At 46.0% G+C, this 24,664-nt stretch overlaps 4 protein-coding genes across 5 annotated transcripts; 2 read left to right on the forward strand and 2 right to left on the reverse strand.

The window, feature by feature from the left end:
* Positions 1-595: 595 nt before the first annotated feature.
* LOC108023792 (sorting nexin-25) lies at positions 596-6,748 on the forward strand. Its single transcript, XM_017093431.3, has 12 exons — positions 596-1,499; positions 1,573-1,712; positions 1,869-1,965; positions 2,037-2,171; positions 2,230-2,406; positions 2,881-3,053; positions 3,113-3,519; positions 3,579-4,316; positions 4,379-4,555; positions 4,618-4,755; positions 4,820-5,503; positions 5,559-6,748. The coding sequence occupies exons 1-12, from the start codon at positions 1,384-1,386 to the stop codon at positions 5,910-5,912; spliced, it is 3,336 nt and encodes a 1,111-aa protein (XP_016948920.1). The 5' UTR covers positions 596-1,383; the 3' UTR covers positions 5,913-6,748.
* A 311-nt stretch (positions 6,749-7,059) lies between these two features.
* Positions 7,060-12,561, reverse strand: LOC108028852 (protein hold'em). Its single transcript, XM_044093469.2, has 3 exons — positions 11,594-12,561; positions 11,382-11,538; positions 7,060-7,568 (listed from the first exon to the last, which is right to left on the reverse strand). The coding sequence occupies exons 1-3, from the start codon at positions 12,504-12,506 to the stop codon at positions 7,181-7,183; spliced, it is 1,458 nt and encodes a 485-aa protein (XP_043949404.1). The 5' UTR covers positions 12,507-12,561; the 3' UTR covers positions 7,060-7,180.
* A 388-nt stretch (positions 12,562-12,949) lies between these two features.
* On the forward strand, positions 12,950-14,527 carry LOC108028867 (synaptobrevin homolog YKT6). Its single transcript, XM_017100858.3, has 2 exons — positions 12,950-13,325; positions 13,416-14,527. The coding sequence occupies exons 1-2, from the start codon at positions 13,201-13,203 to the stop codon at positions 13,888-13,890; spliced, it is 600 nt and encodes a 199-aa protein (XP_016956347.1). The 5' UTR covers positions 12,950-13,200; the 3' UTR covers positions 13,891-14,527.
* A 792-nt stretch (positions 14,528-15,319) lies between these two features.
* On the reverse strand, positions 15,320-24,642 carry LOC108028863 (uncharacterized). 2 transcript variants are annotated; one of them, XM_017100852.3, is made up of 5 exons: positions 24,395-24,641; positions 24,038-24,333; positions 22,080-23,610; positions 20,096-21,805; positions 15,320-20,034 (listed from the first exon to the last, which is right to left on the reverse strand). In XM_017100852.3, the coding sequence occupies exons 3-4, from the start codon at positions 23,595-23,597 to the stop codon at positions 20,531-20,533; spliced, it is 2,793 nt and encodes a 930-aa protein (XP_016956341.1). In that variant the 5' UTR covers positions 23,598-23,610; positions 24,038-24,333; positions 24,395-24,641; the 3' UTR covers positions 15,320-20,034; positions 20,096-20,530. The 2 variants fall into 2 exon arrangements, with proteins under 2 accessions (XP_016956341.1, XP_016956342.1); XM_017100853.3 differs by having other exon boundaries at positions 24,328-24,642.
* Positions 24,643-24,664: the final 22 nt, after the last annotated feature.

Below are 24,664 nucleotides of genomic sequence, written 5' to 3' on the forward strand. Positions count from 1 at the left end.
GATACTTCCATCATCCTTTCCTTTTTATTTTTTAGATACTTCCATTATGATTTCCTTTTTATTTTTTAGTTTTTAGATACTCTAGCATGATTTATTTTTTATTTGTTAGTTTTCATTTATAATTTTCATATGTTCTTTTTTAGTTTTTTCAGACACTTCGATTATCCTTTCCTTTTTATTTTTTAGTTTTTCAGATGCTTCTTTACATAATTTTTCACTTTTAATTTTTAGTTTCTTAAATACTTTTATCATGATTTTTTTATTTCTTTTTTGGTTTTAATTTTTAGTTTATAGATACTTTCATCATGATTTATTTTTTATTTATTAGTTTACATTAATAGTTTTTATATGTCCTTTTTAGTTCTTCACAAACTTCCATCCATTATTTTGTAGGTTTAATTTTTAGTTTTCAGACACTTCCATCGTGATTCAGTTTTTACTTTTTAGTTTTTAAGTCCTCCTCCTCATTCCTCTTTGGACTGTTCAAAATGTGGTTTGAATTCGATTTCGAAGGCGAATCGATAGAGGGCCCCTCGATAACGGACCTATCGCTGGGCCACCGATAGGCGGCCCTTCGGCCTATCGACCGCCGACCGCTGGGAGGAGTGCATATATTGGCGAAAACCATAAACACAACAGCCAGATAGTGGATAGTGGATAGCCGGGCGTGAAAGCGGACTTGTGACGTGTTATCAGGGCCGCCGCGATAAGCCCGAGCCCTAGCGCCGATCCCAACTGCGCAGCAGCAGCGCCAGCAGCAGTCCGAGTCCGGAGGAGCAGAGTGTGTAATCAGCAATCAGAGTCGAGTTGTTTTGATTTCCTTCCTCGGAAACGAATCGAAACGAATCGAATCGAATCGAATCGCATCGCATCGCAGCGAATCGGGGCGAAATGAAACTCCGCTCCGGATAAAGCTGGCCAAGCCAATCAACTTGTTGCGGATCCGCCGCGTCGCCCAGTATTGATTTAGCGCATACAGCAGGCAGTTGTGATTCGGGCTCCGATTCCCAGCCAGCTGTCTCCACATTTGCCCGTGCCGTGCCCGAGCCCCTGCCCGAGCCCCTGCCCCAGCCCCAGCCCCTGCCTCTCCGGCCATCCTATATTCTATATACGATACGACGCTTCTCCAAAAACCGATACACCATACGATACCATATTTGTGTTCGTTTTTCGTTCGTGGAGGTGGAGGTCGAGGTGAAGAAGAGAAGCGGAGGCGGCGGAGGAGGAGGTGGACACCAGACCAAAGCGGAATTGACGCAATTGCTGAGAACTATTTTTAATGGTCAGCAGCGGGTCGAAAATGTACGAAACTCATCAAATATTCAGAAGACAAGCGGCCAATAAGCTGAGGCAGTGATTCGGAAGTCCGGAGTCAATTGGCCGATGGAATCGGAGGAGTGCGCAGTGGACACCATGGAGAACCGCCGCCTGCCGCTGTTTCCCATCGAACCGGAGCCCTCCGTAACGGCCACGCAGCGCCTGACGCTCCTGGCCACCCGGTACAGTCCCATCCCAACCCAGTTAGATCCTTAGATCCGATGATAACCCATCCACGTAACATCTCTCCCGCAGACTGCTACGGGCTCTGCAGCTGAACTGGAGGATTATCGTCTCGGGCATCACACTGACACTGCTGGCCGTCATCTGGTATTATCCCACCTTCTTTCTGTTCTTCGCCTTCGTGGTCTATTCTCTGGTCTTGGTATTTGCGGGTAAGTCTTCCGCGTAGCCCTCTTCCAGGGCGTAGCAGGGGCATGGATTGATTTGGGCGGGGGGAATGAGTCACCGCCTTATCGGGCAATCAGTGCCGGGCGAAGGGGCTAATTAAAATTGCCAAATATCTAATTGCCCTTATCACTCGCCGACAGCTGTGGCCGGCACCGTCTATATCCACTACATATTCACCACCAACGAGCCGACGCCGCCAAGTCGCGTGCCCTCGCGACTGCTCTACAATGCCACCAAGTGAGTTGCGGACTTTGCTCTATACCATGCGCACCCACTATATCTCTTTCTCCATCTCCTTGGGCCCTTAGAAGCAACATCTTCGATTTGCCCAATCCCATCAAGAATCCCTCGAATCTGCCCTTGATCTTCGGCAAAACGGTGGACCTGCAGCTTCAGCAGATCATTGAGTACGTGCTGCGGGATTTTATGCTGCCCTGGCTGGGGTGAGTTCAGCAGTTGACCCCAGGAAACCCTCGCTAATGGCTCCCTTATGTCTTCCAGCTACGTGGTCACCAAGCCCAAGCTGATCAACGATGTGGTGCGCGAGGATCTGTGGAATGCCATACAGAAGATCCATGAGCGGGCCACGCGAATGGACGCGGCCAAGATCATTGCCGTGGACATGGTCAACCGGGTGACGGTGCATCTGGAGAAGATTCGCATTGCGGAAGCCAGGGCGTGAGTGCTACGCTTAAAACTTTTATTTGGGAATGAACTTTGATAGCAAAACTTAATGTCAATAACCTCCAAAAACAAAGATATTATTCATTTATACTAAAATAATCCATGAAGTGTTGAGATTAGTATTGGCTCCTCTTTTTAATCATGCTTAAAACAAAGAAATCCAATTCGTAGTATCATTGATAAGATATAATGAGATATATATATCTTTATAATTTCTCTATCTTTATTTGAAATCGCGAAAGAATGCAGTGCCTAGAATTAAATGTAATTTATATGCGTCAGGGAATAGTCATCAATGACAAATCACTTAGTTGGTAGTCCATAAGCGGAAGGGCAACACCTGTGTTTGCGTTTTGATTACAGTTTGGAAAAAGCTAAAATATAATCTATTTAATTTATAAAAAACTAGGATATATTACTATTTTTACACAGTCTGCTTACTAACTTCGATTATGTTGACTCTTCCAGAGCTGAGACCAACTCGCCTCCAGTTTTCAGCACCAACCCGTACCTCGCCGACGAGGAGAAGGAAATGGAGTTCCTGCGCAAGCTGTGCGAGATTATGGTGATCCTGCTGCTGCCCCGCGGCTACTCCCTGCCCCCCCTGAAGGTGCTGCTCAGCGAGATTCTCTCCTACAAGAGTGAGTGGTGGTCGGGAGCATGAAGATATCCAGTCTTTAACCCACTATGCCATCCATAGTATTCTTTCCCATGATCAAAATGCTCACTGCACCGGACTACATCAACCAGAAGGTGGTGCAGAACATCGAGACTCGGCTGGCGGCGGCGGCGATGAGCAAGCGGAGCTACGAGTACGCGGCCAGCTTCGAGGACTTCCTCAAGATCATCAACAACTCGGGCAGCCTCGAGGAGCTCTCGCTCATCCGCAAGAGCATCATCAACGACCTGATGCATGCCACCACCATGCAGAACCTGCAGCGTGCCAAAGGCCTCGATCCCGATCACGAGGACCACTCGCTCTCCAAGTCGGAGCTCACGGCCGCCGTCCGGCTGAAGCGCTATGTCCGCCAGCTCACCATGGCCAAGGGCGAGTGCGAGAAGAACCTGGCCAAGTTCGGCTGGAACGGCAACTACTCCAGCGATGTTGTAAGGGATCTTCGGTGCCCTCCATCCCCACAATACTGATTGCGTTGTATCTTTTATAGGACCTAACGCTAGTTGAGATCCTGAACACTGCGGTGGGCCGGCGCTACTTCACCCTGTTCCTGGAGCCGCTGAAGGCCAGCGCCCTGATTGGCTTCTACCTGGCCGTGGAGGAGATCAAGCACGCGCACAAGTCGGCCAGCCACCAGCTGGGCACGGAGATCTTCTACACTTACATCCGGGTGCCCAAGTCAGAGATCCACATCGACAAGCACGAGCGCAAGCTGATCGAGACGTTCCTGCTGGGCGATGCCGATCCGGATATCTTCTACGACATCCAGCGCAACGTACTGCGCACGCTGGAGGAGAAGTACTATCCGCCGTTTGTGCTGAGCGACCAGTACCGCCAGCTGAAGGAGGCGCTGGACTCCAACGAGATCGCAGATCCCACGCTGCTGATGTGCCACACCATTGGCGATGCCCCGGAGCCGCTGGCGGATGAGCAGCCGGGCGCGTCCGATGGACTTAACGGCGGCGCCGGCGGTGCCATCGATGTGGCCGCCCACACGTCGTATGCACGGCGAAAACTGGAACAGATACAGGAACGCATTGACAAAAAGAACCAGGCGCTGGACGCCCTCAAGTACTCGGTGAAGCCGGAGTCCAAGGTACTGTCCATACTCGAGAAGGAGATGGAGTGGCTGAAGAGCGAGAAGCGCCAGACGGAGGCGCATTTGCGGCGCACGGACGCCTGGACGGAGCACTTGGGCAAGTGGAAGGCCACCATACAGAGCGTGGAGGTGAGTGCTCCTCGGGATTGGGGTATTGCTCAATAAAACAACACCTTTTTTGCCTACTGCAGGTCTCGGATGAGAAGGAATCGCTGCAGTTCATGATACTGGTGCATGTGGACGAAGACATAAACGCGCCGCAAACGACATCGTCCAAAAACGGCGACAGCGGGCATGCCCATGCCCGCAGGCGACCCTCGGGCATCTCCAGCGGCTGGGTGGTGATGCGCTCCCTCAACCAAGTGCATGTGGGTATCCCTCTCAAGATGCTGCTGCAAGAAGAGCTAACATTTTGTGTATTTTATTAAAGGAGCTGCAGCGGAAGCTGAGGCACGTCAGCTCCAACCTGAAGGCCATCGACCTGCCCACGAACTTCAAGTTCTTTTTCCTGAAGGCAGACAGGCATGGCCAGGAGAAGGCCAAGGCGCAGATTCAGAAGTTCCTGAATGTAAGCTGCAGTTCTCCTATGTATAATAAGGACTTGGCATTAATTCCTCACTCCCTTCAATCAGTTCATCCTGGAGGACGACCATCTGAATGGCAGCGAGGCCATCTACACGTTTCTCAGCCCCAGCTCGGACCACCTCAAGCAGTCGCTGCCCTCGCCCAAGAAGTCCAAGTTCTCGCTGGCCACGCTGTTCCGCAGCGACGCCGGCAAGGCCCACGAGGCCAGCAAAGCCACCGATCCCTTCTGGGGGCTGCAGCGCGACGACGAAGACATATCCAACTATCTGGATGGCGAGTCCGGCGGCGAGGCCAAGATGCTGGCCGCCGATCTGGACAGCAAGGACTCGATTGCGGAGCCGATGTACGCCCTCATGGGCGAGATCTTCGACATGGGCGGGGTGTTCAAGTGGCTGCGCAAGAGCCTCATCTCCTTCGTCCAGATCACATACGGCCGGACGATCAACCGGCAGATCCGCGAGTCGGTGGCCTATCTGTTCGAGGAGTCCATGCTGCACAACTACTTCTCGGCCATCCTCAAGTCCTTTTGGCCGGGCGGCGTGCTGGCCTCCGCCTATCCCACGCGGTCGGACGACATGCGGGAGATGACCACCACGGCGGCCAAGGCGCTGCTCACCGATCATATCCCAGAGGTGCTGTGCAACCTGGTGGGGGCCCAGGCGGCCAAGCGAGGTGTCCTCAAGGTGTTCGAGGCCCTGCAGAATCCCGCCTACAACAAGCAGCTGTTCTACGTGAGTTGATGGTACTAAATGGATGGATTAATATTAACAGCCTTGTGATCTTTAGGAGCTGCTGGAGATACTCATGATTGAGTTCTTTCCCGAAATCCGCCAGCTGCGGGTGAACAATGCCAATGGAACCAAGCTGAACACGGCCACCGCTGGAGCGGCAGCTGCCTCGGCAGCAGCGGCACTGGTGGCGGCCACGGCATCCGCCTCGCTGCCCTCGCTGAACCACAGTGGCGGCGGACACAGTGCGTCCGCGGCAGGCCACCAGAGCCACCAGGGAGCCTCGACGGCGGGCGGTTCCGCAGCGGGAGGCAGTGGCTCCAGCGGCGGTGGTGGCGCAGCGTCGCACCACCAGTCGCACTACCACCACGCGACATCCCACCACCACTCGCAGGCGGGCAGCTCCAAGTAGGCACGAGGCCCCACTTCGTTTTACCTTACGTTAACTTTAACTTAAACTTACGTTTTCTTTTTTTATTTATGTTTTCGTTCGATTTTATGATTTTACGATTTCGATGTTTAATGCTCTCTCTCGCTCTTTCCGGAGATCGGTGAATATTGTTGATTTAGCCGGCGAAAGGAGTCACAAAGAATAGTTAAGTAGGAGGCAAGAGAACTCAGTAGTTACCAGCATCATTCCCTGTACAAAATGCAGACTTAGAGACCATTTGATTTGGGTCCCTGTTGTTGATTCGTTTGTCCATCGCCTCCCGTGGGCCAGATTCGTTTGTTATGTGTATATGTCTGTACATAGGTCAGTATTAAGCGTTGTACCAAATTGTTGTTTATATACTCGTATAGTGAAATGTGACACTCAGCTTTGATTATTGATTGATTATAACTATAGTTTACGGTAGCAGGTATTCAGCCCAAAGTTGTGTCTGCAGCTGGCGGTGCGTCGGTGCGTTGGTGCTTGTGATTGCCACTCCGCTCCAGCTGCAGGTGCATCTCCCCCATCCCAATAACGAGGTTATAGATCGCAGGGCAGGTGAGATTAGTTCGAGGCAAACTTGAAGGCGTATTAAGCAGTGCGTTCCATGGCCATAAGGCAGGTGTAGAGGTCACAACTATGGCCGAAAGGCAGGCTTTTGTTTAATCAATATTTAAAAATGCTCTTCTAAATGCTCTTCATTATTATTTTTAAGTTGACCCAAATTGTATTCCTTTTTGAATTTGTATTTTAGTTATTTATTTGCTTCTATTCTTTGATTAAAAATTGTATTTGCCACTGTCCCAACTGACCAAAAATTGTATTTTAATGACTTGTCGTTGCCTAAAGCTGTCTCTGAACAGTGCGTTTGATAACAATAAAACAGTCGTAGGTCAGGACTTTAAAGAAGCCTATATCCCCGGCCACTTGGCCTAATCCAACTGCATTTTGATACCAAATCGAAGTTCACAAAACCAAGTTAGCATGATAAATTGTAGCCGAAAACTGTTTTATGGACCTGAAACGCCCTGTGAACACCCACCACCCCACTCTAGCACTAGGCAAAAGGCACTTAGACGACCCATCCCAGTGAGCCAAACGTATCCCACTTGACACCCACATCCTGGCAGAGTTTCTAGGCGCTTTCAATCTATTTATGTATTGCAGTTGTACACTTTTATGTGAAAACGCGAAATAAAGTTCGCTATTTATGTACACTTCGGGGCAGTCTTTCAGTGGCGGGAGTGCGTCTAGAACACGGCCACCTTCTCGGCCAGCGTCTGGAGAGGAATGGCCTGCATGTCGACCACCACAACAACGAGACTCTTGCGCATTCCCGTAGGCTTCCTCACCAGCAGTCTTGCCTCAAAGTACTTGAGCAGGAAGCGCCACTTCAGCTCGCCTTTCTCACGCTCCGCCAGTCGCTCGAAGTCCTCCGCCCGGAGGCCCAGGATCCGCTCCGCCGGCTTGCCAGCCAACCGGGTCTCGACCAGGGTGCCCGTCTGGTCGGAGAACTGTATGTTGATGTTCAGGTAGCTGGTGGACCTGGACCCGTCGCTGCCCAGCAGAAACTCCATCTGGCAGGAGTCCCAGGCGCAGTCCTCCAGGTGTCGTGGTATGAGGCGCTGGCAGGCGGTGCTAAAGCGACAGAGGAAGGTAATGGTTTGTATTAGTAGGGGTTTATTAATGAATGTCTTACTCACTATTTATTTTTTGATTTTTTAAATTACCGATTTTTGCGGAAAAAACTCTTTTTTTGTGTGGTTTTTTAATAGTAGATTATCCAAATCAAGGCGTACGGCCAAAATACCGACTGTTTTGGAAAGCTGGCTTTATTTGCTATCGATCTGCATCACTTAAAGGAAAATGTATTTTTTGACCCATTTTTCAATTTTTTACAAGTAAATTTTTGGATTTCCAATTTTAGTCAAAGAACAAATTTGTTGTGGTTTTTTAATTGTAGTTTATCCAATTTAAGCTCTATAAAAGGGGTCTCGACAGGAGTGTCGAATGTCTTATGCAAATGGAGAGATTATAAATTGCAATCCTTTATTTTTCGATAATAATAAGTGCAACCCAGCGATTGGCAATTCGATTATTGGGCTCGCAGGACAAGAGGTAATTCTTCGACTGAAATCACTGGGATCCTTGACCTCTTACTTATTACAAAAGGAGTCCTAAATTATGTGTTGTTTATTTTAGGTTGTATTTTTTTTAACTTTCAAAAATTAAAAAAAATTAACTGAAATTTGATTTAAGCCCCTCAAACGTGCAACATAAAAAAATTAATTTGCTAATTTATATAATACAAAATGCATAACCAATGGGCTCTGGTCACTCCGAAAATCAGTTGACCGGAAGTTCCGGTGAATGTTTGTGTGTGTGTGTAGGTGCTTTTTGACAGATCACTGGATATATAAGGAGGTGGATCAGGACTCCAGGATGCAGTGCATCGAGAACCGTCCAGGATTTTATGTTATTTGAGTTCAATTAAATATTTGTAGTCACCACTTAAGGTAAACTTAAGCAACTTTCAATGTGAAAAATCAAACAATTTATATTTAACATGGAACATCCAACATAAAACATCCAACTAACAACTCAAGACATGTTAAATGTTGTAAAAATAACATTCAATTATGCAATTATTAAGTAATATTTAAATTTTACAATGGCCACGTCATAGAAAATATTCATTTCAAATTAATTTCTTCTGTGGGTGCTTATAATTCCCAACCAGTTCTAGCTCATAATTAATGACCTATAGGCTATGGTCACTCCAAAAATCAGTTGACCGGAAGTTCGGGCGAGTGTTAGTGTGTGTGTTGGTGCCTTTGGACAGGAGGAACTGGACTCCAGGATGCAGTGCATCGAGGTCCTGTCCAGGTATGAACCTCATATAGGTGTAAGTTTGTTAGTTATAGTCGTGTCAACTTAAGCGACTTTCAATGTGCAAAATTTTTAAATCTATAATCAACATGTAACATATAACATGCAACACAAAACATTTAACTTATCTTAATAGTTATTTGGATGTTTCATGTCACATGTTTCATGTCACATGTTTCATGTCACATTGTAAGTTATAAATTTATGTTGTGTATAAATTATGTTGAGTTTTACAATAGTCCACGTCATTGATAACGCTAATAACACATTGATCTCTTCTTCTAGTTCTAGCTAAAAATGGATGCTATGGTCAATCGAAAAGCCAGTTGACCGGAAGTTCCAGGGAATGATTGTGTGTGTGTTGGTGCTTTTGGACAGATCACTGGATATGTATGGATAGAAGCGGAGCTTTTGTTATGTTTGCTGGATATATATATACATATATATGGAAAAGTCGTCGTTCAAGACTCCAGAGCATGGAAAACTTCTTCAGGTATGTACCATAGTGACTTAAATATTTTTAGTTACCCCTTAAGCTAAACGAAGTATTTTAAATCAGAAAAGCCTTAAATCAGAAACATTTTAGTTAAAACCCATTAAATATATTTTCTCAATTGTTTTTTTTTTTGTGAGATAGTGTCTCTGTGAAACGCTGCCAAGTTGCTACCATGTTCATCATGTTGTCAATAGATCCAAGACCTATGCAAAAAATCTGTGCGTACTTATCGGACAATATAAATATTCCAATATAATTATGCAACTCATATATGTACACAAATATATGTTAAAGATTATATTCCCTGGCAACCCAATATAAAAAACTAATCTGTCGGCATTCCAAAATACTTCCTTCTATATAAGTTACATATAATACATTTAGCTTAAGATGAGTGTTAGTAGTAAATTTCAATATTAAGTATATATCTATGGGGTATACCTAAATTTTTTTAGTTTCAGATTTTAGTCAAAAAAATAGATTTTGTTGTGGTTTTTTAACCGTAGTTTAGCCAAATTAAGGCGTACGTCCAAAAGACCGACTGTTTCGGAAAGCTGGCTTAATTTGCTGTCGATCTGCATCATTTAAAGGAAAATTTATTTTTTGACCCAATTTTCCATTTTTTACTATGGGGTATACCTCAATTTTTTGAGTTTCAGATTTTAGTCAAAAAATTAGATTTTGTTGTGGTTTTTTAATCGCAGTTTAGCCAAATTAAGGCGTACGGCCAAAAGAGTGACTGTTTCGGAAAGCAGGCTTAATTTGCTGTCAATCTGCATCATTTAAAGGAAAATTTATTTTTTGACCCAATTTTCCATTTTTTACTATGGGGTATACCTCAATTTTTTGAGTTTCAGATTTTAGTCAAAAAAAATTGATTTTGTTGTGGTTTTTTAATCGTAGTTTAGCCAAATTATGGCGTACGGCCAAAAGACCGACTGTTTCGGAAAGCTGGGTTAATTTCCTATCGATCAGCATCATTTAAATGAAAATGTATTTTTTGACCCAATTTTCCATTTTTTACTATGGGGTATACCTCAATTTTTTGAGTTTCAGATTTTAGTCAAAAAAGTAGATTTTGTTGTGGTTTTTTAATCGTAGTTTAGCCAAATAAAGGCGTACGGCCAAAAGACCGACTGTTTCGGAAAGCAGGCTTAATTTGCTGTCGATCCGCATCATTTAAAGGAAAATTTATTTTTTGACCCAATTTTTCATTTTTTACTATGGGGTATACCTAAATTTTTTTAGTTTCAGATTTTAGTCAAAAAAATAGATTTTGTTGTGGTTTTTTAACCGTAGTTTAGCCAAATTAAGGCGTACGTCCAAAAGACCGACTGTTTCGGAAAGCTGGCTTAATTTGCTGTCGATCTGCATCATTTAAAGGAAAATTTATTTTTTGACCCAATTTTCCATTTTTTACTATGGGGTATACCTCAATTTTTTGAGTTTCAGATTTTAGTCAAAAAAGTAGATTTTGTTGTGGTTTTTTAATCGTAGTTTAGCCAAATAAAGGCGTACGGCCAAAAGACCGACTGTTTCGGAAAGCAGGCTTAATTTGCTGTCGATCCGCATCATTTAAAGGAAAATTTATTTTTTGACCCAATTTTCCATTTTTTACTATGGGGTATACCTCAATTTTTTGAGTTTCAGATTTTAGTCAAAAAAAATTGATTTTGTTGTGGTTTTTTAATCGTAGTTTAGCCAAATTATGGCGTACGGCCAAAAGACCGACTGTTTCGGAAAGCTGGGTTAATTTCCTATCGATCAGCTTCATTTAAATGAAAATGTATTTTTTGACCCAATTTTCGATTTTTTACAGGGGGTATATCATAATTTTTTTTGCATTACGGATTAAAGTAAAAAAAAAAAAACACATTTTCTTACGGTTTTTCAATCGTAGTTTATCCAATTTATGGAGTACAGCAAAAATACCGACTGTTTTGGAAAGCTGGCTTAATTTGGTACATCATTAAAAGCATAAATGGCATGTTGCAACGCGTGCTACCTATGCCAATGATCCCCAACAAATTAGAAAATAGAAGAAAATTGTTAGCCAAAGCACTTGCCACTTCCTGTTGATGTGGGAGGATAATCCGTCCAAGTCGAACTTGGTGACCATGCCATACAGCACAGCTGTGAATTGATTGGAGGAGGCATCCTGCAGTTCGCCCTCGGCACGGGTGTATATTTGTCTAACCGTCATCTGAGATTGGATGCTGGCAGCTGCAAGAAAACCAGAGAATAAATATAAAGTGCGGGGTAGCTGATCATCACCCACCTGCAGGCAGGTTGTCCAGCTCCGCCTGGGCGCAGCCATCGAAGCTCTTGAGCGGCACATTGGCGGCGAAGGCCAGTAGCCGGCGGCAATCCTCGCCAGCCGCCTGGGGATATTCGCAAATAAGCGTACAATTCGAATGGGAGAGCACGGGACATCGGTGGAAGTCCGAGAAGGACACCCGTACGTCGACCAAATGGAGGACCGTGCGACGTGGCTGCCACTGCTGGGCACGTCGTATCCAATCGGGTTGCCAAACGGAGAACAACATGCCCTCCGGATAGCTGGCATCTATCACAATGACCTCTAGGCACTGCAATAGTTCCTGAATTTTGCTGTGGGCCGACAGCTTTCGCTTGATCTGACGCACTGGACGCACCGCTGCCACGGCCACCAGCAGATTCACATAGGCGGAGATCATCTTGTTGGGAGATCCAAACCCGGTACACACATCCGACAGCTTGAGCACCGCGCTGAGTGGCCGGATGGGACGTTGGAGCAGCTGCTGAAGAATCATTATGTTGGCGGAGTCATCGCTGTCGTGTCGTACCACATAGCCGGCTCCTTCGTTGACCACCAGGGCGCAGGAGAGCGTCTCCTGCGGCTGGTAGCGCTGCTCGCCGGGCGGAGCCTCTGGTATGGCCATCACCTTGGCGCCCACAATGTCCACCACATGGCCGATGTGCAACATGGCCGCGTACTCATCCACGCAGGACCGCTGGCCCCAGCACTTGCAATTGGTCAGGTCGTGGGGGGAATCTCGGATGGTCAGGGTGATGACTCCGCGCTCGGTGCCACTCAACTTGTCGTAGAAGATGTTCGGCGAGGATTTGGACACAATCAGCGCCACCGTGGAGAAGTGCGTCATGGTGGGCTGCATCTGCGCCAGACGCTGAAATTTAACGCGCTTTGCCATTCAAATTGTTAACAAAAATTTGCAAAAGAAACTTGCAACTTGACAAAGAAAACCGTTACACTAAAAACCGCCGATAAGTTGCTATCGATTTTTCTAGCGATGGTACAAGAAAAAAATAGCGAGAGTTTTTAGTGCGGGTTAAAAATATGTCAAAAACTTTTGGAAATGAAATATTTAAAAATCTTTTAAATTTGTATATCTTGTATGTGCACTTAAATAACTAAGACGATGCAATCATTTAAAAAATAATTTTTTTATTTTATTTATTTTTAGTATAATAAGCTAAATTGGTTACTTCCTAAGCTTTATTACCTTTTAATTACTTGGTTAATTTTTGATTTCAATTTCTACCCAAACAATAAGAACATTGCACATTTTTTATTGGCAATTCAGGGTTGGTCGAGGAAAAAGCCCGATTCGTCATCATCTGGCAACGCTGTCCGCGCACATACACACACACATATATACAATACAAGACGGGGCAACAGCTCGAATTTACTGCGCTTAACAAAACTCACTTGTCGCACTTTTCCACGAATGCCAGCGCGGTGAAAGTGAACCGAACGCCATCCCACCCGCCGCCGCCACACAGGATCAGCCAGGAGCCAGCCCGTGCCCCAGGAGGAGCAGCAGCGCAACAGCGGCCCACTTTTGCCACCCGCAGACTCACCCTACGCAGCGCCCCCCGTTGAAAATGGTCAAGCTGTTCGCGTTGAGCATCTTCCACAAGGGCGCCAGCGAGGCGCGTCTCCTGAAGACCGCCGCCGACCTGCAGTCCTTCTCCTTTTTCCAACGTGGCACCGTCAACGAGTTCATGACGTGAGTATGCATGTGGACGGCGCAGGCTCACAGAGTCATCATCATCAATCAGTAACCTCATCCCCCTGCTTCCCCCACTTCCCCTTGCAGCTTCGCATCCAAGACCATTGTGGAGCGCACACAGTCGGCCCTGAGGCAGTCTGTCAAACAGGACGCCTACATGTGCCATGTCTATGTGCGGGCGGACAACCTGGCCGGCGTGCTCATCGCCGACCATGAGTACCCGCATCGCGTGGCCCACACACTCATCACAAAGATCCTGGACGACTTCACGGCCAAGGTGTCGGCGGATCAGTGGCCCAACGGCACGGAGGCCACCATCTCATTCGATCTGCTGCCAGCGTTCCTGGCACGCTATCAGAATCCCGTCGAAGCCGATCCGCTGACGAAAATGCAAAACGACCTGGACGAGACGAAGATCATCCTGAAGAACACCATCGAGGCGGTACTGGAGCGGGGCGAGAAGCTGGACGACATGGTCAGCAAGTCGGAGAAGCTGTCGCTGCAGAGCAAGGCCTTCTACAAGACGGCGAAAAAGACGAACTCCTGCTGCAGCTTCACCTAGGCGCCGCCGCCAGACACATCTCATTCCCCCACCAACACCATCACCACGCTCTAATCCTCTCAAGGAGCCACAGGAAACACCAGATGATGAAAATCAAAGACAAACACAAAGGATAACACGAAAACACCAACAAACAAACTAGAAACAAACCAACTGCTTGGGAGCGGCGCGGCTTGGAGTTTGATGATTGCTTTTTATAAATGAATTAGTTAATTTTATATACTATACACTGTACTGTATGAATAGGAGGGCCAGTTGCCAGTTATGTGAGCCCGCTAACCCAATGTCTACTCGTCTGCGGATCTGCGGGTCCTGTCTGTATATGTCTACGCTTTGGATATCTGGATGTTATTATTACCAATACAAATTACGAACTTAACCCATGTGCTACTGCTGTACTGTGTTCTGTGTTCTGTGTTTACCATAATGTTCTCTAATCTGTTCCGGAGGTCCGCAACTGACTCTTCGCTACCTATTGATGTCGTGGGCTTTGTTATCGCCTCTCCGGCGGATCTATTCGGTCGGGGAGGCTGCTCTTATACCTATACACACGCAGTCCCGCGTTCGATCTGGGCAACTGGCGGTCGGAATGCGTGGGCGTTTCAAAAAAGAAGTATTATGGGAAATGTGATTCGAAGCGAGCGTGTTTTTACTTTGGAGAATAATTGGAAGAACAATACAATACAATATTTCTTTTACGTTTCTTGTATTCAATAGTGATTTTTATTATGTGAAGTCCAAAAATACTATTGTTAATAAATTAGGACATTTTTAAGGCTTCCTCCGCTGAAAAATACTCGATTTTTATAGCCTCGATTTAATAGTCTACACATACTATTAATTTTAATTTTATTTATACGTATGAATACACTTCTTATCAACTTAATTGATTAAATTATGTAAAATGCAAAGACCCATTTGCTTTCTAGACACCAGTTTTAATCAGTAAATTAGGACAACTTTAACGTTGAATCTTCTGAAGAATTCTCGTTTTTTATATTTTATTCAGTTGAATTTTTCTTTATAAGTAAAGTAATTCTTTTATACAAAATTGATTTCATTTTGTAAAATCCCAAAACCCCTTTGGTTTCTCGATTCGCACCGTAATAAATTGGGACATCATTAAAATTCCATTTTCTGAAGAATTCGCGGATGAATTGGAAGTTTTTCATTTTAATATTGTTTTAACGAAAAACAAACATTTTTATTTAAAAAATCCAAGGTCTCACTCGATTCCCACGATTTTGTACATCATTTTTTGCTGAAGAATTCGCGCTTTTCGATCTTTCTTCCAGAAAGACTTCTTCATTCGACTGCCAAATTGCAGATTGACATCGACCTACCCACCATACCCATCAAGCTCTGTAGTTAACATAGAACAACGTAAAACTAAAAACCCAAAAGCACCCATAAAATACAAGAAAAATACTTCAGTTTAAAAGTGATTTTTGTTGGCGTTTATTTATTATATAGAAGATATCTATTTCGCGTTTTTGTAAAGATTTCCGTTACATATTTCATATTTATGCGTTTTTTTTTTACGTTTTCTTGTTTAACATTTTGGGAGGGGAAGGTTGGTTGTCCAATTTCAAGGTGAGGACGGGGCTATGTTTATGGGTACGTATAACCTAATATAAGATAGGTAAATTGATTACAATTTAGAGTTCTCCGTTGGTTTTCGCCCCCTTTTCCGTGCCGATTTTCTTTTTGTTTTGCCACGGAATGAAGGGGAGGCGGTGCATTACAAATGTATGCATCATATACTGCATACCTATATCGTTTTGTTATAATTATTATAATATTGTGTGTGCTAACTTAGCTTAAGCTGCAAACATACATTCACACGCGTTTGCCTGGCTCCTGGCTCCTCGTTCAATAATTGCATTAACTTGTATGCATATGCTTGTCGACTGACTCCTCAGTTGCATTTTGTGTTAGTGATCTATAGTAGTATTTAGAATTCATTCAAATGGTTTGCTTTGAATGTATGCAAGTGTAAATATTATTTGATGTAATATTCTAAATGCACGCTCCTTCGAAATGGCTAAGAATTTGCATTCGTTTTTGTATTTTCTCTTTTCGCTAAAATTTGCATTGATCAACACAACAAATGAAAATCAGGAATAGTTCTCCTCCTTTTTCAAATCAGTAAAATACGTGTGTGTGCGGCTGGGTGAGTTTTGTGTTCGTTTAAAAACTAGTTTGGATAAATTGTTGGCTTGCTTGCTTTTGATTGAATTTGTATTATTTAGGACTTAGTGGGGGATCCCCGTTTTATCGTTTATCGTTTTATCGAATCGCAATCGAAATACAAGACAGGTTCTAACGTGTTTCGTTTACGCAGCTGTTATCACAATGGGTTTTGGTTTAAACATTTTATTATTTTTAAGTTAGTTCCGTCTGCCGAAGGCAAATTTAGCTTATAACATACGATCTGGCTCTGCTGCTGCTGCTGCTAATTGTTTTTGCCCCACAAGTCTGGTGTTTTATGGTTTCTTAATTCTTTTTCGCTTTTTATCTTAGAACCCTCAAAAGCCGCTCCTAACTTTGGCGCTTAAAAGTATGCTTGTTTTGTAGGTCTTGTATGTACAGTGGGCCACGCAGGATGTGCGAGCGCCAAAAAGTCAGCTCATAACTCCTTTTGTCCCACTGTAAATATGTAATATGTTCGTTTGTGTGTTTTTGTATCATCTATAAGAAATTTGTGTGTGTGGGTTTCTTCGATGTGTGTGTGTCTTCTCTGTGTGTGTGTGTGTGTGTGCTTGCGTGTGTGTGTGAGAGAGTGCGTGGGTGTGTGCGGGTGTTTTTGCTGCATTTTTGGCACTTGTGCGCATCGCACTGTAACGGTAAATGCATTCACTTTATCGACTTTATCGACATCGATACATGTATGCCCATACATACACATATATCTTTTGGTTTACCAACGAAAAGCTTAAAACGAAACAAATCAAAAATTAAAACAAACGCAAAAACAAAAACTAAACCAAAAACGCGTATGTGACTGGGTGTGGGTGTGTGTGGTGTGTGTGTAAACGATTTTTAGTTCTCTAAGTAAATGAAACGGAAAATAAACAGCTATACAAACTATCGAAATAACGGCACTTCGTTGCGCATTCACCGTTATTCTCTTGTTCTTGCTTCAAACAATTGAATTCATTTTGTTTTTGGCTTTAGTCTTTCGTCTTTATTTTTGGTTGCATTTTTTCAAAAGTTGCAATTCTATACTTTCAAAAATATATGTATATGCGAATTTCTATCGTTTTAAATCTATCGTTTCAAGAAGAGACTGCGAGCGAGAAATACATATCTTATAGGGGGTGGGGCGGGGAGTTAGAGATGGGGATAGAGAGAGAGAGAGAGACAGAGATAGAGCGATCGATCAGGACTTAAACGAAGGACTTGCCTCAAAGGTGCGAAGGGGACAACGAATTCTCCGACTCCCCTTTAGTTTTTCGGGGCTTTCGGTTTCAGTTACTCTTAAATTTTATCAGTTTTTGCTCTTTTTTTCTCGTTTTTTCGTTTTGTTTTGATTTAGTGCGTGTTTCCGTGTTTTCTTTTTGCTTTTTTTTTTTTTTAGTTTGTTGTTTGGTTTGTTTGTTTTTCGCAGTGTGTACACAACAACTTATAGATAAATACAATACAAATATCGCGCTCTATAGTTTTATTTCTTCAAAAAAAGAATGTATGCCTCAAGTCATCCATAATACATTATATTGTAGCCATCAGACATTGTCTTTAAGCGACAACGACAACGACAATAATACAAATACATAACATATATCATAGTCCTCTTCTGATTCAGATACTGATTTCGACTCAGATTCAGCTTCAGTTTCAGCTGCCTCTGCTTCAGTTTCAGTGGTTTTGGCCTGGCCTTTTTGGGGGCGCTGCGTTTACTTTGTTTAAATTGGTTATTAATTAGTACTTTTTGTATTTTCGTTTGTTTATATAAGTCTATCACATCATCACAATTCGGTTGCATCGAAATCATAATTAAGAAGTAGGAAATTATAAAAATAAGAACGTTAATTCGTTAATTCACTTGGTAACATTGCGTATACGCCTAGAGTACATACAAAAAAGATAACATTATTTAGTTGTAGTTCCCTCGTTCCCGTCTCCAATGACTTTTTCTTTTGTAAATGTATGAAAGAACTAAAAACCCCGAGATACCCGAAAATGAAATGAACTTTCTATGAATTACAGGAATATTAGGTCTATATAAAAAAGTCGAGTCATGCCCTTTTGCTTTAAAAAGAGATCCTTGTGTTGACGATATACCATATATAAATATTCCCTCTTGTTTACCCAGACTTTTATTTGCTAAAAGGAAACCGTACACGTAGAAAACTAATAAAATAAAAAATACAAAATGATTAGAAGTGTTCCTTTCACTCCCCCCGCGATCGGCTAACAAATATATATATAAATATAATCTACATGATTTTCATCTATTTGCTGAGTGGTTCTCACACATGATTCCTCTGTAGAATATTCCCTTGTGTCCGTTACGTCTCCAAAATTCTAAGTCTTTTTGTACTGCTTGTTCCCGTACTGCTTGTTCCGCGGAGGACAACGTGCACTGCTTGCAACAACGTGGACAACGGCGTGGACAGACGACCTCCGGTTGTTTTACTGCTAACTATATGTAACTGGAGCTGCCAATTGGTGTGTTTCGCTACTACTACCTAAGTGTTTACGCGTACTGAACTCTGGCATTCGAAAGGAAGAGGAGAGAGTCAAGGGGCAATTTGGAGAGAAACGATAATAAAACAAAAATGTAAACCTATGGGGCAACGGAAGAGAGCGTTTTGGAATAGTCAGAAGTATGCATTATGTTTGCTGTATCATTATTATCATTATTTTCGTGTGGCATTGCTTGGCATTACTCGATCTCGATCTTCTACCCATGTTTTGTGTTCCTCCTGCTAATCCTCTTGTTTCGTGTTCGCTTTACTTGTTTTTATGGATGAATGTGGCGTCTTTTCTTTTTTCCTCGCTTTCCTGCTTTCTGCTACCTCTTCTTTTTTCAACTGCTTCTGTTCTTTGGTCTTGGAATAATTGAAAAATGTAATTGTTTCATGTTTTTTTCAAGTATTTGCATAGAACTTTTGAAAAAACCTCGTTAATTTATGCGAATGTTGTGTTAGGGGGATTATCATCGAATTCTATAAAGTGTCTTAAACAAAATGAGTTTTTGCTTTAATCTCCTTTAAAAATCAAGCTATATATACACACATATATATAGATCACACACATATACATATGCATCAAAATGGAAAATCAAATGATAACTTTAAATTTGCTTGTCCTTGTGGTGTTCGTGGTGTGTGTTAATGTGTAGGTTTGTGGGTGTGTCTCGGTGTGGGTGGCTGTGTGTGCGTGTGCTCGTGTGGGTTCTGTGTGGCTGTGTGAGTGTTCTCCCATTGCTTCAATTGTTTTATTATTATCGATTGTTCGTTATCGATTGTTTTGTTAGCTTTTCTTTTACATACTTCCTACCAAAGCAGCGCTGCCCACTTCCTCTTTTTCCTCCTAAATATGGGTGCTCATACATCTCAACCGTTAGCTGCGTTTTCTTACTTGGAATTTGTGTAGAATTTAGTCAGTTTTCCCTTTGTTGTAATTGTTTGTTGCAAATTTCGCTCGGCTATATGTCTGTGTGTCAAATAATTAGGCTTGTATTTAGGTGTGTGTTATTATAAGCAAACCGTTCAATACCAACCAAGTTGAGAAAAGGGTTTTCTTGCTAACCCTTACTTTAATTTTTGAATTCAATTTTTTTCTTTTCTTTTTTTTTGGTTGCGTGCTTGTTTTTTTTTTTGGAGAATTGTGTTCCTAGCTTTGTGTACAAATTAATACACATGATTATTTTCGTTTTTATCGCTTAATTAACAGTGTCTGTGTGTCTCTAGTTTTAATTTAGCTTGGCGGAAAAGAAATAATAATAGCCCTACTTAATTCTCTTAAAACATTCGAAGAACATGCAACTGTCAGTGTGTGTTTCGGTGTTTTTGTGTGAAAAGCTTAAAAACTACGATAATGTTTCACGTTCGAGGTGTTCTTGTTTTTGTTTCGTTTTACCTTGTGGTGGAAAACTCAAGTGGTTGTTTGTTTCGAGGGCGATGATCCTGGCGATGGCTGTGTGGGTTAGAAAAGTCCAATGAAATCTAGTTCTCATCCATATAAGATACCAACTCACCCCTGATTATTGATGTTGGCGGCTGTTTGCCCAAAGAACAGTGACGAATGCAAAGGTCGAGGGGGATGGGAGGTCAAATTGTGTCGCAAACACAAGCTGCGAATGCCCGAATGGGCGAATAAAAACGTAAAAATGCTAATAATGGTAGTGAGTGGGGGTGAAATAAAAAACGAAGGTAAAAAAGGCAACTTTTTCGGCTTAGAATTTACAAGTGTAACTGCGCTCTCGTTTGTATGTTGGCAACTTATATCCTTTCTTTCATTCATTTCTCATATGCATTGCGATTTCATGAGTGTGTGCTTTTGGTTCAATGATAATTGTTTGTCCATGTCGTTGGTGTTGTTGTTTCTGCTGCTGCTGTTGTTGTTGCTAAAGCGGTCATTGTTGTTGTTGTTGTAGCTCTCCACGATCCACATTCCGATTATCCACGCGGTCTTATTGGTGTCCCGCCTGCTCGATGGCCTGGCCGGGTGCCGGTCCAGGTCCTGCGACGGCCGGGGCGAACTGGTGATGCTGGGCGGCATAGTAGGTGGCCGGCATGCTGAACTGGTTGGCATACGGATTGGTGCCCGCAATCACGGCCGCAATCGGTGGCGAATTGGCCGGCGTGTAATGGACCAGCGACGTGGTCACCGCGGCCGGTGGCGGCGCCTGGGCATATTTGCTGCCATCATCCTTGGGCGGCTTGGGCTGCTGGCCACCCTGCTGCACCTGCTGCTGCTGCTGCTGATGCTGCACAGCCTGCTGGCCGTAGTGGGGCACTCCCTGCTGCTGGTACTCCCGCTTGGGATACTGCTGGAATCTCGGCGGCATGCCACCGGCGCCGGCTCCCTGCGGCACAAACTGGCCGCGACTGCGATAGGCCTGCGGCATGTACTGGCCACCCTGCTGCGGCGCCATATGCGGCTGGGGGCCACCGCCTACGCCGACAGCGCCGCCCACACCGCCTGCTCCGCCGCCGCCACCCTGGTGACCCATGATGGCTCGTGGCCCGCCATTGTTGAACGGAGCCCGCGGACGATACGTGTTGCCATTGCGCTGCTGCTGGCCGCCGCCATCCTGTCCCATTTGGTTCATCCGATTCCAGCTGCCACCACCGCCGCCGCCGCCACCTCCTCCGTTCTGCTGATAGCTATTGCCGCCAGCGGCATACTGCTGATAGCCGCCACCGCCAGTGGGCGGGCCGCCGCGATTGTTGTTGTAGCTATTGCCCGCCTGGTAGTTCAGCGGGTTGCTGTTGCGCTGCTGGTAGACGCCGTTGTGGCCGCCCGAGTTGCGATCGCCGCCGCCATTGTTGTTCCAGCGCTTGTTGCCGCGATAGCCGCCCGAGCTGGGCATCGAGCGGGCCAGGTCCAGCAGGGCCTGCGAGGGCGTCTGGCCCGCCTCTTCGAGCACGGAGATCAGCTCGCGCGCCTGCTTGGCGTTGTCGGGCGTGAAGAAGGTGTAGGCAGTGCCCAGCTGCTGGCAGCGTCCAGTGCGTCCGATGCGATGCACATAGTTCTCCGAGGAGTTGGGGTAATCATAGTTGATCACGTACTGCAGGTCCTCGACGTCGAGGCCGCGCGAGGCCACATCGGTGGCGATCAGGATGTTGGACTTGCCGTTGCGGAAGTCCTTCAGCACGGAATCGCGCTCGTTCTGCGTCTTGTCGCCGTGGATTGAGGTGGCAGTGTAGCCCTCGGTGCGGATGATCTGGAGAATGTCCTCCACCTGAAAGACGGCGTGGAAAATACGAGAAATTAGTAAGGAAATCTGAGATGTGCGCTCCGTTTTCACATAAACATTCTCCCCTCGCCAGCAGCCGTTTATTACCACTGTTGGAATACTTTAAACAAAAGAAGGAATTCTAGATATTGACAATGTATAAACAATAAATTCAAGGGAAATATGCCCAGAATACTTTGCATATCTTGTGGCACCACTTCTATTAAAACGGAGAATGATATTGGACACTAAATAATCTGTTATTCCCCGAAAAACTCACCTTAATCTTGGTCTCCACAAAGATGATGATCTTGTTGCCACTGTTGGCCGAGTTGTTGGTCGGCGCAATCTCCTTGAGCAGGCGCACCATGCGCTGCGGCTTCTCCATTTCGGTGCAGATCTCGACGATCTGGCGGATGTTGTGGTTGGCCGACAGGCTCATCGAGCCGATGTTAATTTGGATATAGTCGTTGAGGAAGTCGCCGGCGAGGGCCTGCACCTCCTTGGGCCAGGTGGCGGACCACATGACGACCTGGCGGTCGGGCCGAATCTGTTCGATGATCTTGCGGATCTGCGGCTCGAAGCCCATGTCCAGCATGCGATCGGCCTCGTCCAGCACCAGATAGGTGCACCGCTGCAAGTTGGTGTTGCGATTCTCGAGGAAGTCGATCAGTCGGCCCGGCGTGGCGATGATCACCTCGACCCCGCGATCGAGATCGCGGGCCTGCGGCACCTTCGAGGAGCCGCCAAAGATGCAGGTGTGTCGGATCTCGGGCTTGCACAGATGCCCGTAGTCCCGCACGACCGACTGGATCTGCTGGGCCAGCTCCCGGGTGGGGGCCAGCACCAGGGCGATGGGTCCCTCGCCGCGCAGTATGGGCGGCTGGTTGCCGATGTGCACAATGGCCGGCAGCATGTAGGCCAGCGTCTTGCCGGAACCGGTCTGGGCGATGCCCACCAGATCGCGGCCACTCAGGGCGATGGGCCAGCCCTGCGACTGGATGGCCGTGGGCTTGGTGAAACCCTGGCGCTTCATCTCCTCGATGACGTGGTTGGGCAGCGAGCTCTCCTCGAAACTGACCACCGGATGCGGCAGTTCGCTGCCCGAAACGGTTATCTCCAGTTCGCGGCGTATTTCGGCCACCTGCTCCTCCGTTTTGGCCAGCGTATTGGGATGAATGTTGTAGAAGTCCTTGTGGAAGGGCTCCAGATTATTCCAAATGGGTTTGACCAGATTGCGGCCGGGATTCTTGGCCTTCTCGCGTTGGATCTCGGCACGCTCCTCCTTGGAGAGCATGCCCAGGGCGGCAGCATTGTAGTTATTGCTCTGGTAGCCACCACCGCCGCCGCCACCATTGTGCGGCTTCTGGTAGCGTTGTGCGTAATTGGGATTCTTGCCACGCGGCCCACCATAGCCGCCAGCTCCGCCGGAACCGTTGCCAGCTCCACCACCGCCGCCGCCAAGGCCGTTGCCGGCGAAGGCCACACCGTTTTGCTGGCGATACGGATTACCGCCGCCAGCTCCGGCGGCGCCCATGCCCAGGCCGTTCTGGATGCCGTAGGCCATCACGCCGTAGGGCTGGCCAAAGTGCATGCTCCCCGCGGCACCGGCTGCTCCATTAATGGTCGCTCCGCCGGCTGCTCCGGCGAAATTGCTGCGCGGATAGTAGGGTCGCTCGTGGCGTGGGGCACCATTGCCGCCGCTGCCAGCGCTGGCGGCGGCACCGTTGCCATAGTAACCGCCGCCCGTGTGCTGTTGAACGCCGCCGGCGTTGGGTGCATATGCTCCGGCGTACATCGTGTGCTGAATCCTGTCGAGAAATGAACAAAAGATCAGCAAAGTCGAATGGATACACCTCGCCACCACACACACACACACACACACGCACGCACACTCGGGCACACACACACAGACTTTGCACTTTTGTAACTGTTTAGCGCTCTCTCTCTCTCACTATTCCGCCGCTCGGGAGTGTAAATATAAATAGAGAAACGCTTCGGACTTGTGCTCGGGGGGCAGGGGGTTGCTTTGGCGGAGGGGGGCTGGACTGGATAGGCAAAGGGAGGGCGGTAACGGTTCCACCACCCACCCACTAGCCACCACCGAAAAAATCAATACAGCATCGCCAATGCACACGAGACGCGGAGCGAGAGAGAAATGAGCGAACACACACACACACGAGAAACTAAAAAAAAATGCACTGCATTTTCACGCCTCGACTCGCACACAAAACTCACCTTTTTTCTCCTGTTGCGACAACTGCTGCCTGCCGTGTGTGTGTGTGAGTGTGTAAATTTGGAGGAGCCTGACTTGTGCGGGGGGCTTCAAATTAATGTATTTATGCGCCGCAACTTGACATTTGCTCCCCGGCCAGTTGGGTTTTCGGCTGTCGAAGATTCTTCGATTTTTCCCTGCCTTCGCTTTCCTTTCGATCCGTTCCCCTTCGCTCTCTCGCTCGCCCTCTCGCTCTCTTCGTCACGCTCACACGCCTTCTACTCTCTTTTCGCTCGGCTCTGGCGCTGCTCACCTTTGGCTGAGAGGTAATTAATTGCAATTAATTCGCTACTGCGCCGCCTTCGCCGCGAGAAACTAACCGTTTATCTGTTAATTATTAAATTAATCTCGTGTTAGGTTAGATCTCCGCTGTGCTCTTCACATGTAGCAACACACACACGCGCGTCGTTGCTGCAACTATTCTTTTGTTGTTGTGAGAGCCGCGTTCACATTTCGTTTCGTTTCCAATTGCCGTTCTGTTCTGTTTTCCTCTTTATCCGTCTGCTTTTCGCACCGATAATTGGTATAAAAATACCAAGAAAGGCACAACAACAAAGGAGTCAGTGGGGGAGGGTCCCACTCAGCGCCTA

Source organism: Drosophila biarmipes, chromosome X (assembly GCF_025231255.1).
Source record: "Drosophila biarmipes strain raj3 chromosome X, RU_DBia_V1.1, whole genome shotgun sequence".
Classification (NCBI taxonomy): Eukaryota; Metazoa; Arthropoda; class Insecta; order Diptera; family Drosophilidae; genus Drosophila; species Drosophila biarmipes.

What these genes read in the sequence shown, in the direction of transcription:
- LOC108023792 (XM_017093431.3), top strand. Translation starts at nt 1,384, where the DNA reads ATGGAATCGGAGGAGTGCGCAGTGGACACCATGGAGAACCGCCGCCTG. An exon ending in CGAGATTCTCTCCTACAAGA is followed by an intron (nt 3,054 to 3,112) that starts GTGAGTGGTGGT and finishes TGCCATCCATAG; the next exon opens with TATTCTTTCCCATGATCAAA. An exon ending in GCAACTACTCCAGCGATGTT is followed by an intron (nt 3,520 to 3,578) that starts GTAAGGGATCTT and finishes TATCTTTTATAG; the next exon opens with GACCTAACGCTAGTTGAGAT.
- LOC108028852 (XM_044093469.2), bottom strand. Translation starts at nt 12,506, where the DNA reads ATGGCAAAGCGCGTTAAATTTCAGCGTCTGGCGCAGATGCAGCCCACC. An exon ending in GCTGGACAACCTGCCTGCAG is followed by an intron (nt 11,539 to 11,593) that starts GTGGGTGATGAT and finishes GTTTTCTTGCAG; the next exon opens with CTGCCAGCATCCAATCTCAG. An exon ending in TCCCACATCAACAGGAAGTG is followed by an intron (nt 7,569 to 11,381) that starts GCAAGTGCTTTG and finishes CTGTCGCTTTAG; the next exon opens with CACCGCCTGCCAGCGCCTCA.
- LOC108028867 (XM_017100858.3), top strand. Translation starts at nt 13,201, where the DNA reads ATGGTCAAGCTGTTCGCGTTGAGCATCTTCCACAAGGGCGCCAGCGAG. An exon ending in ACCGTCAACGAGTTCATGAC is followed by an intron (nt 13,326 to 13,415) that starts GTGAGTATGCAT and finishes TTCCCCTTGCAG; the next exon opens with CTTCGCATCCAAGACCATTG.
- LOC108028863 (XM_017100853.3), bottom strand. Translation starts at nt 23,597, where the DNA reads ATGTACGCCGGAGCATATGCACCCAACGCCGGCGGCGTTCAACAGCAC. An exon ending in TTGTGGAGACCAAGATTAAG is followed by an intron (nt 21,806 to 22,079) that starts GTGAGTTTTTCG and finishes GCCGTCTTTCAG; the next exon opens with GTGGAGGACATTCTCCAGAT.